The 15,182-nt window shown below is 34.8% G+C and overlaps 1 protein-coding gene and 1 long non-coding RNA gene across 2 annotated transcripts in view; both read left to right on the top strand.

Annotated features, from left to right (window-relative positions):
- The first annotated feature begins 9,729 nt into the window (after positions 1-9,729).
- The window catches only part of LOC102585314 (major facilitator superfamily domain-containing protein 12-like), a 12,041-nt gene continuing 6,588 nt past the window's right edge, over positions 9,730-15,182 (top strand). The window contains exons 1-11 of the mRNA XM_015308982.1: positions 9,730-9,833; positions 9,974-10,043; positions 10,692-10,888; positions 11,232-11,307; positions 11,426-11,509; positions 11,595-11,674; positions 11,790-11,913; positions 12,188-12,238; positions 12,327-12,485; positions 12,927-13,059; positions 13,735-13,852. Of these exons, the coding sequence (XP_015164468.1) occupies positions 9,730-9,833; positions 9,974-10,043; positions 10,692-10,888; positions 11,232-11,307; positions 11,426-11,509; positions 11,595-11,674; positions 11,790-11,913; positions 12,188-12,238; positions 12,327-12,485; positions 12,927-13,059; positions 13,735-13,852 (1,196 nt within the window). The remainder of the gene's footprint in view (positions 9,834-9,973; positions 10,044-10,691; positions 10,889-11,231; positions 11,308-11,425; positions 11,510-11,594; positions 11,675-11,789; positions 11,914-12,187; positions 12,239-12,326; positions 12,486-12,926; positions 13,060-13,734; positions 13,853-15,182) is intronic.
- On the top strand, positions 11,424-11,887 carry LOC107057709 (uncharacterized). Its single transcript, XR_001473519.1, has 3 exons — positions 11,424-11,509; positions 11,595-11,674; positions 11,790-11,887. It is a non-coding gene; the product is annotated as an uncharacterized lncRNA (long non-coding RNA).

Below are 15,182 nucleotides of genomic sequence, written 5' to 3'. Positions count from 1 at the left end.
GTTTCAACTCTACTGTATGCCAAGTACACGGAGTCAAGGTGAACTCTTGACCCCTTACGATCCTGAATTGAGAAGAACTTTGAGGAGAATGGCCAATAAATTAGTACAAAATAATCCACTTGGAGAGGGTCAAGGAGATGGAACCGAATTTCAACCTCCTAGAGTTGTTAATGTGCCAGCTCAGGTTCAAGGTGGTTGTCTAATTGAAAATGTTGAAAGGGTACAGAATCCGCCAGCACTGAGGTTTCGTGATCACTACAGGGTTGACTATGATGTGGTTGGATCAGATTGTCCTAATGTTCTCCCTCTTCTACCTCCAGGACATACATTTATGGTAACCAGTAGTCTTATACTGATGGTTACAACGAGAGGGTTGTTTGCTGGGTTGGCTTCAGAAGATTCATATTCTCACATAGCTAAATTGTCAAGTGTTTGTAAGAGTTGTGTTGGACGACCGAAGTTAGATATGGATATCAGGTTTGAGAGTATTCCCACAATCGTTGACCGCTGATGTTGTTGTGTGGTTTTCTGAGCTGCCATACATGGGACCAATTACATAAGGTGTTCATAGTAAGGTATTTTCTAGTGTCCAAGAAACTAAATCATAAGGATAAACTAAATAACTTCACAGCACTACCTAGAGAGTTAGTAAGCAGTTCTTGGGATAGGTTCACTAGGTTCATAAGAAGTGTTCCAAATCACCGCATGTTTCATGAGTCATTGAATGAGTACTTCTATAGAGGAAAGGATGACAAAGGAAGAGTTGTGTTAGATACTATTGCTGGAGGATCATATGGTGAGTGCACTTTTGAGGAGATCGCTGAAAAACTTGAGTGGATTTCCCAAAACAATAAAGCATGGAGCACTAGAAAAACAAATACTGGTAGCAACACGTTCGTTGTCCAAACTGTACAAAATCAATTTAATGATGACATTCGTGAAGAGTTGGCTCAAATGAGGACATAACTTGGCATGGTATTGAAACATGTTAGTGGAAATGCAGAAAAGGTTAATGCGGTAAATTATGTAACTAGACCTCCACCAACACCAGTTGAGGAGTACTATTATAACGAGGATGCGAATTTGGTTAATGATCAGACGGGGGGTTTCCGAACAAACGCCCAAGGTTCCAACTCGGATAATTAGGGCCAAGGTCAAGAAAATCAAGGTTGGAACTATGGAAACTACAACCGTGAGGGTAACTACGTCCGTGAGGGAAACTATGTAAGGGAAGGAAATAATAATCGCGATAATAGCGACAACCGGAATAGTAATGGCAACAAAAATGATAAGGTTATCCCCTACATTCCCCCTGGTAATAGAGAGGTTGGTATAAGTATGAATCACATTGAGGACAAGATGCTGAAAATGATGAAGAGGTTTGATGTGACAGATGAGAATGTGACGGAGATGAGAAATGATTTATCTGGAATGGGTCAAAGGTTGATGCCCATGCAATGTCAATAAAGAAACTTGAGCAGCAGTTTAATCAGTTGTCCACGACTGCGAACCCACGACAGCCTGGCACCCTTCCCAGCAACACCATCCAGAATCCAAAAAATGATGGGCATTGTATGGCAATCACTACTCGCAGAGGAAAGTAGACCATTGATCACCCCATGCAATATGAGGTTGAAAGATTGAGAGAGGAGGATGAGGTTGAGAATGAGGTTACTGAAACTCCAAAGGGTGATACATAAAAGAAAGTTGAGGTGACCCAAAAGGTTGTTCCCATGCCTAGACCTCCACCTCCATTTCCACAGAGATTGGTGAAAAATACTGAAGAGGGAAAATACCGCAGGATCGTAGCTATATTGAAACAACTGTCCATAAATGTCCCGTTAATAGAAGCTTTGGAACAGATGCCTGTGTATGCGAAAATCATTAAAGACTTGGTGACCAAAAAGAGGTACGTCAGCATTGAGAATGAAGAGAGGTCGCAACATTTAAGTGTTATCGCTACTAGGTCACTTGTGCAAAAGAAAGAAGATCCTGGTGCTTTCACTATTCCTTGTACCATTGAGATTTTACACTTTGCGAAAGCTTTGTGCGATTTGGGGGCTAACATTAATTTGATTTGATTGTCCATTTATAAGAAATTGGGTTTAGGAGCTCCAAAATCGATTGCGATGCGTTCATATTTTGCCGATAGAACTATGAAGAGGCCCATTCGAGTGCTCCAAGTTGTCCCTGTGAAAGCGGAGTTTTTCATCTTTCCGGCAGACTTTGTAATACTTGATTGCGAAGTTGATTTGGAGGTTCCCATCATGTTATGGAGACCATTCCTTGATACCAAGAATTCCTTGGTCAATATAGAGAGAGGGCAGATGAAGTTGTGATTAACAACGAGGAGGTAACTTTTAACATCTGTAGGTCTATGAAGCAGGAAAGTGATCTTAAGTCGGTATTAGTGGTAAATCATATTGTGTAGTAAGATTCTGAAGTGTCTATTGATAAAAGGTTGCGTGTTGATGCACTACCAGTGGTAATGATGAATTTTGATAGTGATGGTATTGATTACTATGATGAGCTAGTTGTTGCACTTGATAGGTTCGAGTTCCGTTTCAAACCATAAAAGATTGGAGTTAGATATGAAGAATCGAGACACCCCTCTTGCAAAACCGTCTTTAGATGAGCCTCCAAAATGGAACTTAAGGTTCTCCCATCCCACTTGAGGTATGTATTCTTGGAGAAAAATAGCATTTTACGAGTAATCATTACTGCTGATTTGAGCGAAGAGTAAATAGAGGCCATGGTATCTTTATTGAAGAGGTTTAAGAAGGCTATGTGATGGACTATTGCGGACATTATTGGGATTCCATCGGGCATTTGTTCTCACAAAATTCAACTCATGATGGATAGTAAGCCAAATATTGAGCATCAAAGGAGACTGAATACCCTTATTCAAGAGGTTGTGAAGAAAGAAATCATTAAGTTGTTAGATACTGGAGTTATATATCCTATTGCTGATAGTAGTTAGGTTTGCCCAGTTCAGTGTGTGCCAAAGAAATGAGGAATACTTGTTGTTCCCAATGCTAAAAATGACCTTGTTCCAAAGAGGCTGGTGACTGGTTTGAGAGTGTACATGGACTACCGCAAGTTAAATGCATGGACTAAGAAAGACCATTTTCCAATGTCATTTTTGGATCAGATGCTAGATCGTCTCGCTAATAAGGGTTAGTACTATTTTCTAGATGGGTATTCGGGCTACAATCAAATATCCATATCTACGGAAGACCAAGAGAAGACCACCTTGCCATTTGGATTATGTACTGCTCCAGTTACTTTCCAGCGTCGGATGGTGTCGATATTTTCAAATATGGTGGAGGACACTATTGAGGTATTCATGGATGATTTCTCTGTGGTAGGTGACTCGTTTGATGACTGTCTGATGCATTTGGCCGAAGTGCTAAAATGATGTGAAGAGTGCCATCTTTTGCTCAATTGGGATAAGTACCACTTTATGGTGAAAGAGGGTATAATTCTGGGTCATCGGATTTCGCAAAAAGGTATTGAGGTTGATAGAGCCAAAGTTAAGGTAAAAGAGAAGGTTTCACCACCTATCTCTGTTCAAGGTGTTTGGAGTTTTCTTGGGCATGCAGGTTTCTACCGGAGGTTCATAAAATATCTCTCAAAAATTGCACACCCATTGTGCAGGTAACTTGAAAATAAGTCTAAATTTGAGTTTGATTATGCTTGTCTGAGAGAATTTGATGAGTTGAAAAAGAAACTAGTGTCAGCACCTATCATTATTTAACCGGATTGGGGGCTACCGTTTGAAGTGATGTGTGATGCGAGTGTGGTAGAGCTTGTTGTGGAATTAGGATAGGGGGGTGAGAAGATTCTTCATCAAATTTACTATGCTAGCAAAGCTCTGAATATGGCTCAAAAGAAGTATACTGTGACTGAACAGGAACTACTTGATGTGGTGTCCACATTTGTGAAATTTAGATCCTACTTGCTTGGTACTAAGGTGATAGTGCATATGGACAATTCTGCATTGAGGTGTCTGATGGCTAAAAAGGATGTAAAACAAAGGTTTACTATATGGGTGCTCCTACTGCAAGAGTTCGACTTTGAGATTAAGTATAGAAAGGGAACAGAAAATCAAATTGCTGATCACTTGTCTAAACCAGAAGAGGAAGCTATGATCAAGCCAGGAGATGGAGTTGAGATAAATGATACGTTCCCTGATGAACACACATTGGTTGCTTCTTATGATCATATCCACTGGTTCGCAAACTTTGCTAACTACTTGGAAAGTGATTTGGTTCCGTCGGATTTGTCATTTCACCAAAGGAAAAAGTTTATGTCTGATGTGAAGAAATTCTTTTGGGATGAGCCTTACTTGTTTCGAGTTTGTGCTGATGGGATTATTTGTCATTGCGTTCCCGAGGTTGAGATGATGACTATACTAGAGGCATATCATTCATCATATGTTGGTGGGCACCATAGTGGTATCAAAACTGCCCATAAGATTTTGCAGTGTGGGTATTACTGGCGTACCATCCACCAAGATGTTCATGATTTCGCCAAGTCTTTCGATCGTTGTCAGCGTGAAGGATGAATTGTGAAAAGGCAAGAAGTACTTATTCTCTTTATTTAAGGTTAAAATAAAGGATGAATTTCTTTATTTTATTCATAGAATTTGATGTAACTATGTGATATGTTTTCTTATAGTTTTTGTTTGATTCATGATTTAATTGAAGTGAATATTTGATTAAGCGTTGTATCTTATTTGATGAGTGGAGATAACTTTAATTGGTGATTATTTTCATTTGTTTATTTTATATGTCAATAATAATAAAGTAGGGATTTTAGGCTCAAAGAAATTATTGTCATTTTTATTTTGTCAAACAAAAATAAGAATTATTTTGGCAATTCATTATTATTTTGTTGGATTGAAAAGTGTATGCTTAATTTTGGCGTTAAGTTTAAGAGTAATAAAAATATAAAATAAAAGATATAGAAATGATGTCAGAATTATATATTGTATCCTCAAAACATTTATTTATTTTACTTTATTTGGTTTTATTTATAAGGGACAAAATATTAGTTTTTTTTATGATTAGACGAATTTTTAGACACACTAAAAATATTTGTCTCGATTAAGAATGTGGTTGCGCATCTTTTTTTGAGACAATCAAAAGAAACTCAAGGATGTGGTGACACACTTTGTCTAAAATATAATTAACTTTATTAATTTAAAGTAGAGACTTATACAAAATAAGGTTATTAGGTATGATGCAAATAAGACAGTTATGTCTCTAATTGTGAAGACCAAGAATGCAATTATGTATCTAGGTCAAGACCAAATAAAAAATTCAACGAATAAAAAATGTGAGCAAAAATCATGGCCTACAAAAAATATATCCAAAAGATAGTTAAAATAAGTGAAAGTTAATAAAAGCGACCGTGCTAGAACCACGGGACTCGAGGGATGCTTAATACCTTCCCCTCGGTCAACAAAATTCCTTACCCGAATTTTTGGTTCGTAGACCAAATAAAGAGTCATTTCCTTTTGATTAGGGATTAAATAAAAAGTTGACTTGCAACACCATAACTCAATTCCAAGTGGCGACTCTGAAAAAATAAAAATAATCCTTAATCAATACCGTCACTTAAATTGAAAAAATTCTTCCACCGCGTGTGCGAAAAGGGGTGTGACAACATAAAGATGCACATCTAATTATCTAGATCTAGATACAATCTATATGTTTAATTTCCTCTATAAATAGTTCACCTTATTTTCACATGAACCAAAATAACAAGGTCATATATATAACTCACTATTAATTAACCCTAATCTCTCAATGGTATTGAAAGTTATGTTGTTGTTGTTCCTTGCCATGTTTGTGTTGACAAAGCATAATGCCATGGCCCAAAACATTGACCCAAAATGTGCAGCATTTTGTGTACTAAGGTGCCAAAAAAGGCCGCTATGCCTATCTTTGTGCCTTGTCAAGTGCGCTATAACTACAATCACATATGAATCAGTTGATACTGAGGCTGCAAATCGTGTTTGTAACGTTGGATGTTCTCTTGGTCATTGCTTCAAGTTTCTCATCAACTATGGTACCTTTTTTTCGTACTGATATGCAAAAAGTTACAATTTGAGTTTGACATCCCAAATTTTGTATATGATCATTGAGATGAGTTAATCTAATCCTACCAAAAATAGATATCATGGAGGGGTCATATATGATCTTAGCCGGCTTAATTATGACATATTAATCTTTAATTATACACATCAACTTATAGTAGAAAATGTCTGGAGTTTTACGGTTTATTAAGACAAATGTGTATAGATTAATGAAAAGACATATTTTACACAGTTAACTTAATTGGATTCTGTTAAATGTTTTTAAGCTTTATTTTCTTTATCATAAATGATAAGTACTAATTCTTTTTATTATTTTATGTTAATTTTGCAGATAATGAGAAGTGTGGAAGTTGCATGAGAAGCTGCAATGGGAACTATTGTATTAATGACAATATTAATATTGCTCTACCAAAAGCTTAATAAGAAGAAGCATTAATTATAAGGTATATTGTGTCGTCTATGACACTAGGCTAATTAAATACTTTTGGGGTTGTAATTTTCTAAATTATGTATTTGTGTTTTGTATTCAATAAAACTTTTGTGTTTTAATACTTCTATACATTAAAGTACGAGAGAAGATGAGTGTTATCTATCGTTTTGTAATTTATCATATTGTATTGTTTTAATTATGATTATAATTTTTAGTAAAATTGTATTATTTTTCTTCATTACATAATATTATATATCAGTAATTTAAAACACAAATATAAAAAAAATGTATGATATGAAATAGAACTTATATAAAAACATAATTTCGCACATAGAATATGATAAAAAAACATAATATCGCACATAAAATATTATATGTTTGTCCTAATCACTTCTATGATCAATGCTTACTCAGAATAGGAAAAAAATACATAAAATGTCCTAATTGCAGTTGTAGATGCTGCTTCTTTCTTCTTCCTTTATAAAAAAAAAAATAAGAGAAACTAGTCCAATGCCCCTTCAATTTATTATCAAATTTTCAATTATACACTTTAACTTTACGTGTATTTTATTATCCCCTTAAATTGTTTAAAACTAAAATTATTACACCCTTAAAAAGCAACAACCACATTTATATTGAATGGTTAAACTCACGCGTTTGACACGTGGATTTCTTAAAAAACTATTACTCTATTCTTTACCTTTTCCCCCTATATTTTCATCTTTCTTTCCAACATCAAAAGTCTTTTCACCATTTTTTTCCTTCACTGCAAACAGAAAGCTCCACCAATCAACCTATGGCACCACCCACTTCCTACCACCAACATTATCAAGTCCTAAATCTTTTGACATATCAAAAAACCTCAATTATTAATGCTTCTTTTCTTTCTTTACAATTTTCCATAAATTAGTTTATATCTTTTTGGCGGAATTCTAAACAATTTGACGACTTATGATAGCAAAAGAAAATTTCTAACTATCTTTCGAAATCATTAGATCTGAACTCATTTAAAAATAAGTGTCACACCATCTCATCACAAAATAATCCAGCTAGCTGCTATTGTCAACAGACGGTAGCAATGACAGTTTTGACGAGGAAAAGGCCCACAAATTTTTTGATTTATATATGTTTCATACACTATTTGATTGATACTAGATAATTTTTATGGATGTATCTGTTAAATTGCTCAAATTGAGGCTATGTATACATAACAATGCGACATTGATCGTTCCAATTTCATTCACAAAATCACATGTGGGTTTCGTGGAAAGCCCAAAATTCTTTCTGGATTTGAAATAAAATTTCCTTACCAAATTGAGGCACCGAATAATCAAGATATGAATTTCCAACCCAATCGACCTTGTGGGTTGGCATGTAAAGTGATGATTAAAAAGTTCAATAATATCAATAAGGAATTTATTTTCAAAATTTTCTAATTTCATGCACAAATTGAAAAACAAAAATTCAAGAATCAAGAAGAATACTAAAATTTCATTGTCAATTATGTAGAGATGGTAGTGACGGTGATGATGAAAAAAATAGTGGCGGTGGCGATTTAGAGATGGTGAGTGGTGGAATTTGATCTGTGTTGTAATGAAGAAGAAAGAAACAAATAAAGAAAAAAGAATAATTATAAATACAAGTATTTCTGAAAAGAAATACTAAAAATAAAAGTTTACTATTTGATTTTGGTGCCCACTCTCTCAAGGAGAGTGAAATACACTCACTTTGCCACATAACTGTTTAGAGAAATGATAATTTCAGTTTTAAATAGTTTGGAGGGGTGATAGGACTCCCGTAAAGTTTAAGTGTGTAGTTTGGGAATCCGATAATAGATTGGGGGGGGGGGGGTGACATTTGACCATTTTCTAAAAAAATAAAATAAAATTTGACGTATTGGAAGTGTCAATCTTTTTGAGTGAATTATATATCAAAAGACTTGAAATATCAAGATGATTTGTTTTCTATATGAATCTTTTTTGTGGTGGATAAATTGGAAATTTTGAATACTTTTTAATCTCAATAGTTTTTTTTTTCATCATACCAACCTGAAATTCTAAACACAATATCTTCAATTTTTTCTTTAAGTGAAATTTATGTTTTAAAATAGTAATTCAATTCATATAGTATATAACGAGATACTTGATGACAAAATACAAATAAATGTTGTGGTACTAATTCTCTGGAACATGTGTTGAATAGATACAATCGAAGGAGGACCACTGACATCCCTTTTTTTTATTTTATTGAATCTCCACTTTGTTATTTTCCATATGAGTGAAGTAGTTGGAGACATTTAAATTATAATAATGTTATAAATGTCAATTTCTTTTCCAAAGTCTTTTTTTTTTAATTAATACTTGTCTGTCCCTAATTACTTGTCCATTTTTGAATTGATACACCTATTAAGAAAATAATCATTTACATAGTGAGTTTACCATTTTACACATATTAATTATGAAGTGGATGAATTAAAAATTTAAGATTTTCAAAAAGTTTTACCTTTTTCAAAGTAATTGATTGAGGGTATAATATATACAATTTTTTTTGTCATTTCTTGATTTGTCAAAATGGACAAGTAATTAGGGACAACTATAAAAGAAAAAGTGGACAAGTAATTAGGAACAGATGGAGTATATCAGATATATTAGGTGATACATCATTTCTTGTTTAATACTATCTCCGTCCACTTTTATTTGTCATAGTTTCCTTTTTTAAAGTCAAACAATAAAAACTTTGACCAACATTTTATGATGTATCAATTTATAGTGCTCTTGGTATAGTTTTTGAATATCTAAAGTTTTTGTTTAAAATATCAAATTAATGTAATCTAATTTAACTTTGAAAATTAGTCAAATTGACTTTCGAAAAGCGCAACATGACAAATAAAAGTGTAAAGAGGAGTATATGAAGCAATGAATGATCACTCTTTACTTGAAAACATAATAATGCATAAAAGGGAAAGAACAAGTGCAATCTTTCCCCAAAATAAATGCGATAATTTACTAGAAGAATACACAACTTCATTAAATTTATGCATGTTACTCAATAAACACTTTAGTGCAAACACAATCTATTGTTTGGCCAAGTAAAAGTCATATATGTTTATATTGTAAACCAAACTTGTTGAATTAAAATTCGTGATGAAGTGACATGTAATGTTTGGTGCATGCAGGCATCAAATAAGTAGGACATGATGGTGAATGAAATGGTTGATGATGAACCAAAATCCCTAGGAAGATGTTCTGTGTTTACTTATGGTGTGGGACACATGCTGAATGATATAACATCTTCCTGTTGGTATACATATCTCTTGCTCTACTTGACAGATATTGGATTGTCCCCAAGATTCCTACTTTATTTGTTAACTCACTCAATATGTGTCTTTCCTCCCCTATTTTTTGAGATTCATCTGTTAATTAAGCCTCTTTAATTCACAGCAATGCTGCAACAGTCACACTTACTGGTCAGTTTGCTGATGCATTTATGACCATAATAGCTGGTGAACTGGTATATATATTCCATTTGATTTTCCATGTTTCCTATACATACAGAATTATTCTTATATATCTTTGCGGTATGTGCTACATCTATTCATGAAGAATAACTACTGCCTTTTATGTCTATGTCTTATGGAAACATCGTGTTAAGCTTAACATCCCGTGCTAGAATTAGTTAAACTTAGCTTGTTCATGTTAGTGCAGAACTGCACATAAGTACATTATCTGTTTCTAACCTGCTCAACAGTATTATAGCCCACCATTTTGGAAGTCACTTATGTACTTAATTAATTATACAGAACATATTTTTCTCATTTGATCTATAGCTAGTTCATTTTCTTTTACTGATCAAGAAAAATAAGTTGGGGTAAGTGAGAAATTTGTGCTATATAACATAATTTTCCGACTGATTTCTCACCGAACCAGCTCATTGTTAAAATGCATAGTGGAAAATAGATTTTCACAGAAATAGTGGGAAACTTCCTAATTTTTCAGTATGAAAATATTAACATTTTGTCTTTCCTTACCGATTCAATCAAAATATTTGTGGAAATAGCCCCGGATCATTTTTCAATGGAAAACTTCAGCGGGAAAATAGTGATATTTTAGTAGTGAGCATTTAACCCTGCAGCCTTTTTACTTTCCTTTTATGCTGCAGATAGACAGGTTTGGTCATTTCAAAATATGGCATGTCATGGGATGCCTGTTAGTTGCTCTATCGTTTACATCACTCTTCGGTGGTTGCCTCCCTTGCAAAATTCTTGGGTCTGATTCACCTGTCGTTCAAACCGCTGGTTACTGCATATCTGCAGTGATTTTCTGCAGTGGATGGTCTTGCACTCAGATATCACACATGTAATCTCCTCAGCTTATCCACTTCAACGTGTTACAATCTTTGTTGTACAAATGGCTGGCGTAGTGCGGAATGCTATATGATATCTCATCCATTTGCCTCTCTTTCTAACTATATGTTTCTAAGACTAGAACTAAAAACTTTAACTATCATTTCGATCTTCAAGAGCTTTCTATGGGGTTATTTTTCCTTCTCTTTTTTTTATCATGAGCTAGAAAATAAGAAAAACTTTTGTATTCTGTCACGCAGTGACGCACATACTCTTATCTCTATTACTTGATATGTCCACTTTTATCTGTGCGAAAAAATCCAGGACAAGGACTCATGGCTAAATGTTTATTGCAGGTCAATGGTGAATGGAGTCACACTAAACCCAGAAAGCAGAGTAGCCTGTGTTAGCTGTCGCAATGCTTTTACAATGGTTGGATATTTTCTATACGATCAGTTTCATTTACTGATACCGATATTTTCTATGTGATACTTGGTATACTAATCCCTTTTTCCCTCTTTTACCATTTCCCTGAAAAATATTGGTCAAGATTGCAAGCCTAATCTTATATGTGATCGTATTTTTCGTCTTCAATAAGGAAACTTCTAGTTCACAGGTTGACATTAAGAATCAGGTACTTAATTTTAATCAAATGCTCATCTATTTTTTCAAGTTTTTACAATTGGATTAAATTTTGACTAAAGAAATAATACATGCAGTACCAATTGATGGTTTATATTTCGATTTTCATTGGAGCAGTCTTCGTGATTATATTTCAGCTTGGAACTAAAGAACCGAGGTTTGCTACATTTTTCCAATCCCATTTGGTAGTATTATATGTTTGTGTTTAATTTATCTCACTATTAACTCGTTATTGCTTTAGCAGACAGTTAATGTTGTAGTATTTTGTGCAGTTTAAAACAAGAATCTAATGGGAAACGTGCTACAGCTTCGTGGACATACTGGTTGAAGAAAGTCCTATATTACCAAGTACTTAGCATCTATGTGTTAACTCGAGCTGTGACTAATGTCTCTCAGGTCAGTATGAACCTCATCTTTTGTTTTTTTTTTAGTTTTCAACTCTCAAATACACAGTATTGCATTGCTTGGGTAACCTAATTTTTAGTATGTGTATTTTTTTTCTTTTTTAGGTTCAGACCTTCTTAGCTGTTTACGTTATCAATGATCTACGGATGAGCCCATCTTCAAAAGCCTAGGTATGGGCCTTACCATCAAATTTAAATAAGGTGCTCTTCTTTTGAAGAAAAAAATTCAATTTATTCTAACTAATCAATCTTATTCATGTGAATAGATTCCTGCCATCATCTACTTATCAAGCTTCGTTGCGTCTGTCCTCCTGCAGGTTCTCTTCACCATTCAGTTCATATGTTCTTTCCCAGACTCACTTTTTCTGTTCATGCATAAACTATTTGATTGCTATTTGCTTGTAGGAGCTCAAATGGAGTGGTGAACGGTTGAAGGCCTTCTTTTCCGCTGGGGGTCTCCTTTGCCTATTTTGTGGCACTGCAATAATTTTCCTCCCAATAAACATGCATGCTTTTATGTATGTCTTGTCCATACTTATTGGCATAGCAAACGCGTTGATGATGGTAAGTGAGGTTTTTTTTTTTCTAGATTGATTAGTCGGTATGGATAGTTCTGTTGTTACCTGTTTATTGTATGTTAAAATATCACATGCTTAGATTGCAAACAAAAACCTGTTGGTATAATTTCTATCAACAATTATCCAGCTTGGTTTAGGCAATTAATCACACATTTCATAATTGTGATGTATCATTCTGAATCTCTTTTTCTTTTAATGAAACTAGAAAATAGACAATAAAGGAGCAATTGTATTAGTAAACAGACTTTTATATGCTTTATTTAAGTTCCTAGAAAAATGAAACTGGTCGTGAATCAATTGCAGAGTATCAGACATCAGTGCGTTCATCGCTTGTTGCTGCAAAGTAACTATGAGTTGATAAGCAAACCGGTTCATATGTCATATATGTGTGTTGCTATATGATAGAAGTTTTTCATTTTGATAATAGGTAACAGCAATAGGAATGGAAAGCGAGCTAGTTGATGAAGATCTTGATGGATCTGCTTTTGTTTATGGATCATTGGGCTTTATTGACAAAGTTTTATGTGGAGTGTTTTTGTACTTTCTTGAGTCTTATGAGAGTAAGCATCTGGTTCCCCTCTCTCCGTGCACGTCTTAAAAACAACAGTTTTCTTAGGCATAATATATAAACGTCTCTTTAACTTGGCATCATCTAACATCTATATATATACACTCCAACTTTGAATATGTACAAGTAGATATGTAAACTTGTATAGAGTTGATCAAGTAGATACATATGTCCTACTTGTTGTCCAATGTGACAATTTACATCTTACGTGGCGTCCTACATGTAGGGCACGTGCATCTAGTTATTCAACTTTATACAAGTTTAAGTGTCTACTTATGCACACCCAAAATTGGAAGGCATAGATGCAAGCGATGTCAAGTTAAATGATATATTTATGTATTATGCATTTTCCTTCTGTCATTTCTTGAATTCTTTCTTTGATTATGCTGTAGAGAATCTATACTAATTTGCATAACTTACCTAATAACTTAAGCATTATAAGTTCATTGATCATTGAAAGTGATAACGTATCAAAATCCTTGTAAAAATATTTCCCTTTCCAAATTTTGCTCAATGATTTGCTATCAACAAAGGAAAAATGTTGTCATAACATATTCTGGAAGACATTGTTCTTCTTTGTTAAACTTAAATAGTCTTTTTCGAATGTATGTCAAGTTTGATTCAGGTTAACGATAAATTAACTTGAGGTTTGTTCTGAATAATGCAGGTGCAGATCCTGTTCCCTGTGATCTAACATATCCTTGTTTCTCCGTTACACGATTTTCTCTAGGTTTCATTCCAGGGATTTCTGCTTTAATTGGAGTTGTAGTCGCATTCTTCATAAGGTTCCACACACCTAATCCTAAGACACTGAGAGAACCCTTCTTGGCATAGCTCTCAAGGAGTAAACGTTCAATAAATTCGGGGGGTGGGGGTAAATGACTGGTTCATAGGACAGTGTATGGCCAATTAGAACTGAATTCAAGTTTGAGCTATATTTTCACTGGTGTACTTGTGAATAGTCATTGTTATTATAGTATTAAGAAAAAGGCGAAATGGTCTGGTGGATCCTTATACTTGTATCAGTTTGTATTCTGAACCCTTCTACTTACACCTTTGTCATCTGGACCCTTAAAGTCAATTAAAATGAGACTTTTAATCCCCTCCAACCATGTGTGTAGCTCACTCTCCTTTATATAATTGAAATGTCATATCCACGTCAGATATATTAATGCCACATCATAATTATTTCATAACTATTTTTAAAAATTATTAACCAAAATTATTTAATAAAATGTAAAATAATAACATTTTAATTTATTATTGGCATTTCTAATTCTCCCTATTTCACGATCAAAAGAAAGCCATCGCCGGCGTCGTGCCATTTTTGCCGGCGAAATCACATATACTTTCTCCCTCACCCGTTTTCATCTCCGTTGCACACCATCACTATTTTTCTTTCCTCCTCCAACCTCCACAGAAACAACAACCTAAGCCACCACACAACCAGATCTGGCCACGACACAACCAGATCTGGCCAAACTTTTCGTAATCCAACACCGACTACTATTTTCACACCCCAAATTACTTACAAATACAATTTCACACCAACCTCTGCCGTGAAACTCGTCGAAATCTACCCATTATTGTTTCTCCCCTTCCCACTGTTTCATGGCCCAAACCGTCGCCGCCGTCGCCATTGTTGCCGGCGAAACCACTCATATTCCTTCCTTTACCTGCCTTCATCTCTGCCACACATCACGACCATTTTCCTTTCCTTCTCCAACCTCAGAAAACCAACAACCTAAGCCACCACACTAGATCTAGCCGAACACCATCACCATTTGCGCCTTCATCTCCGCCTCACACCATCACCATTTTCGCCACCATGATTAGATCCTCGCACCCTCACCCACCTCGTTTTCCTCTTCGTTGACCAGCCGTGCCTCTCTCTCACTCCACTGTGTATCAATGGTGTCTAGCAATCGCACCACTAGCGCTGCTCTCTCCCTCCGTCGGTGAATTAGTTGAGTCAAAGAGGTGCCCAAGATAATCTGAATAAATGAAAATAGATTGTGGAAAAAAAGGAAAAAAGGGTTGGACAGGGGATGAATATGGCTGAAAAGGAGGTGTAATGGGTGAAGAAGAAGGAGTTTTTTAATTAATGGTTTAAAA

The sequence above is a fragment of the Solanum tuberosum genome, unplaced genomic scaffold, assembly GCF_000226075.1.
Source record: "Solanum tuberosum cultivar DM 1-3 516 R44 unplaced genomic scaffold, SolTub_3.0 scf00007, whole genome shotgun sequence".
Classification (NCBI taxonomy): Eukaryota; Viridiplantae; Streptophyta; class Magnoliopsida; order Solanales; family Solanaceae; genus Solanum; species Solanum tuberosum.
This window is presented reverse-complemented; position numbering and strand designations above follow the sequence as displayed.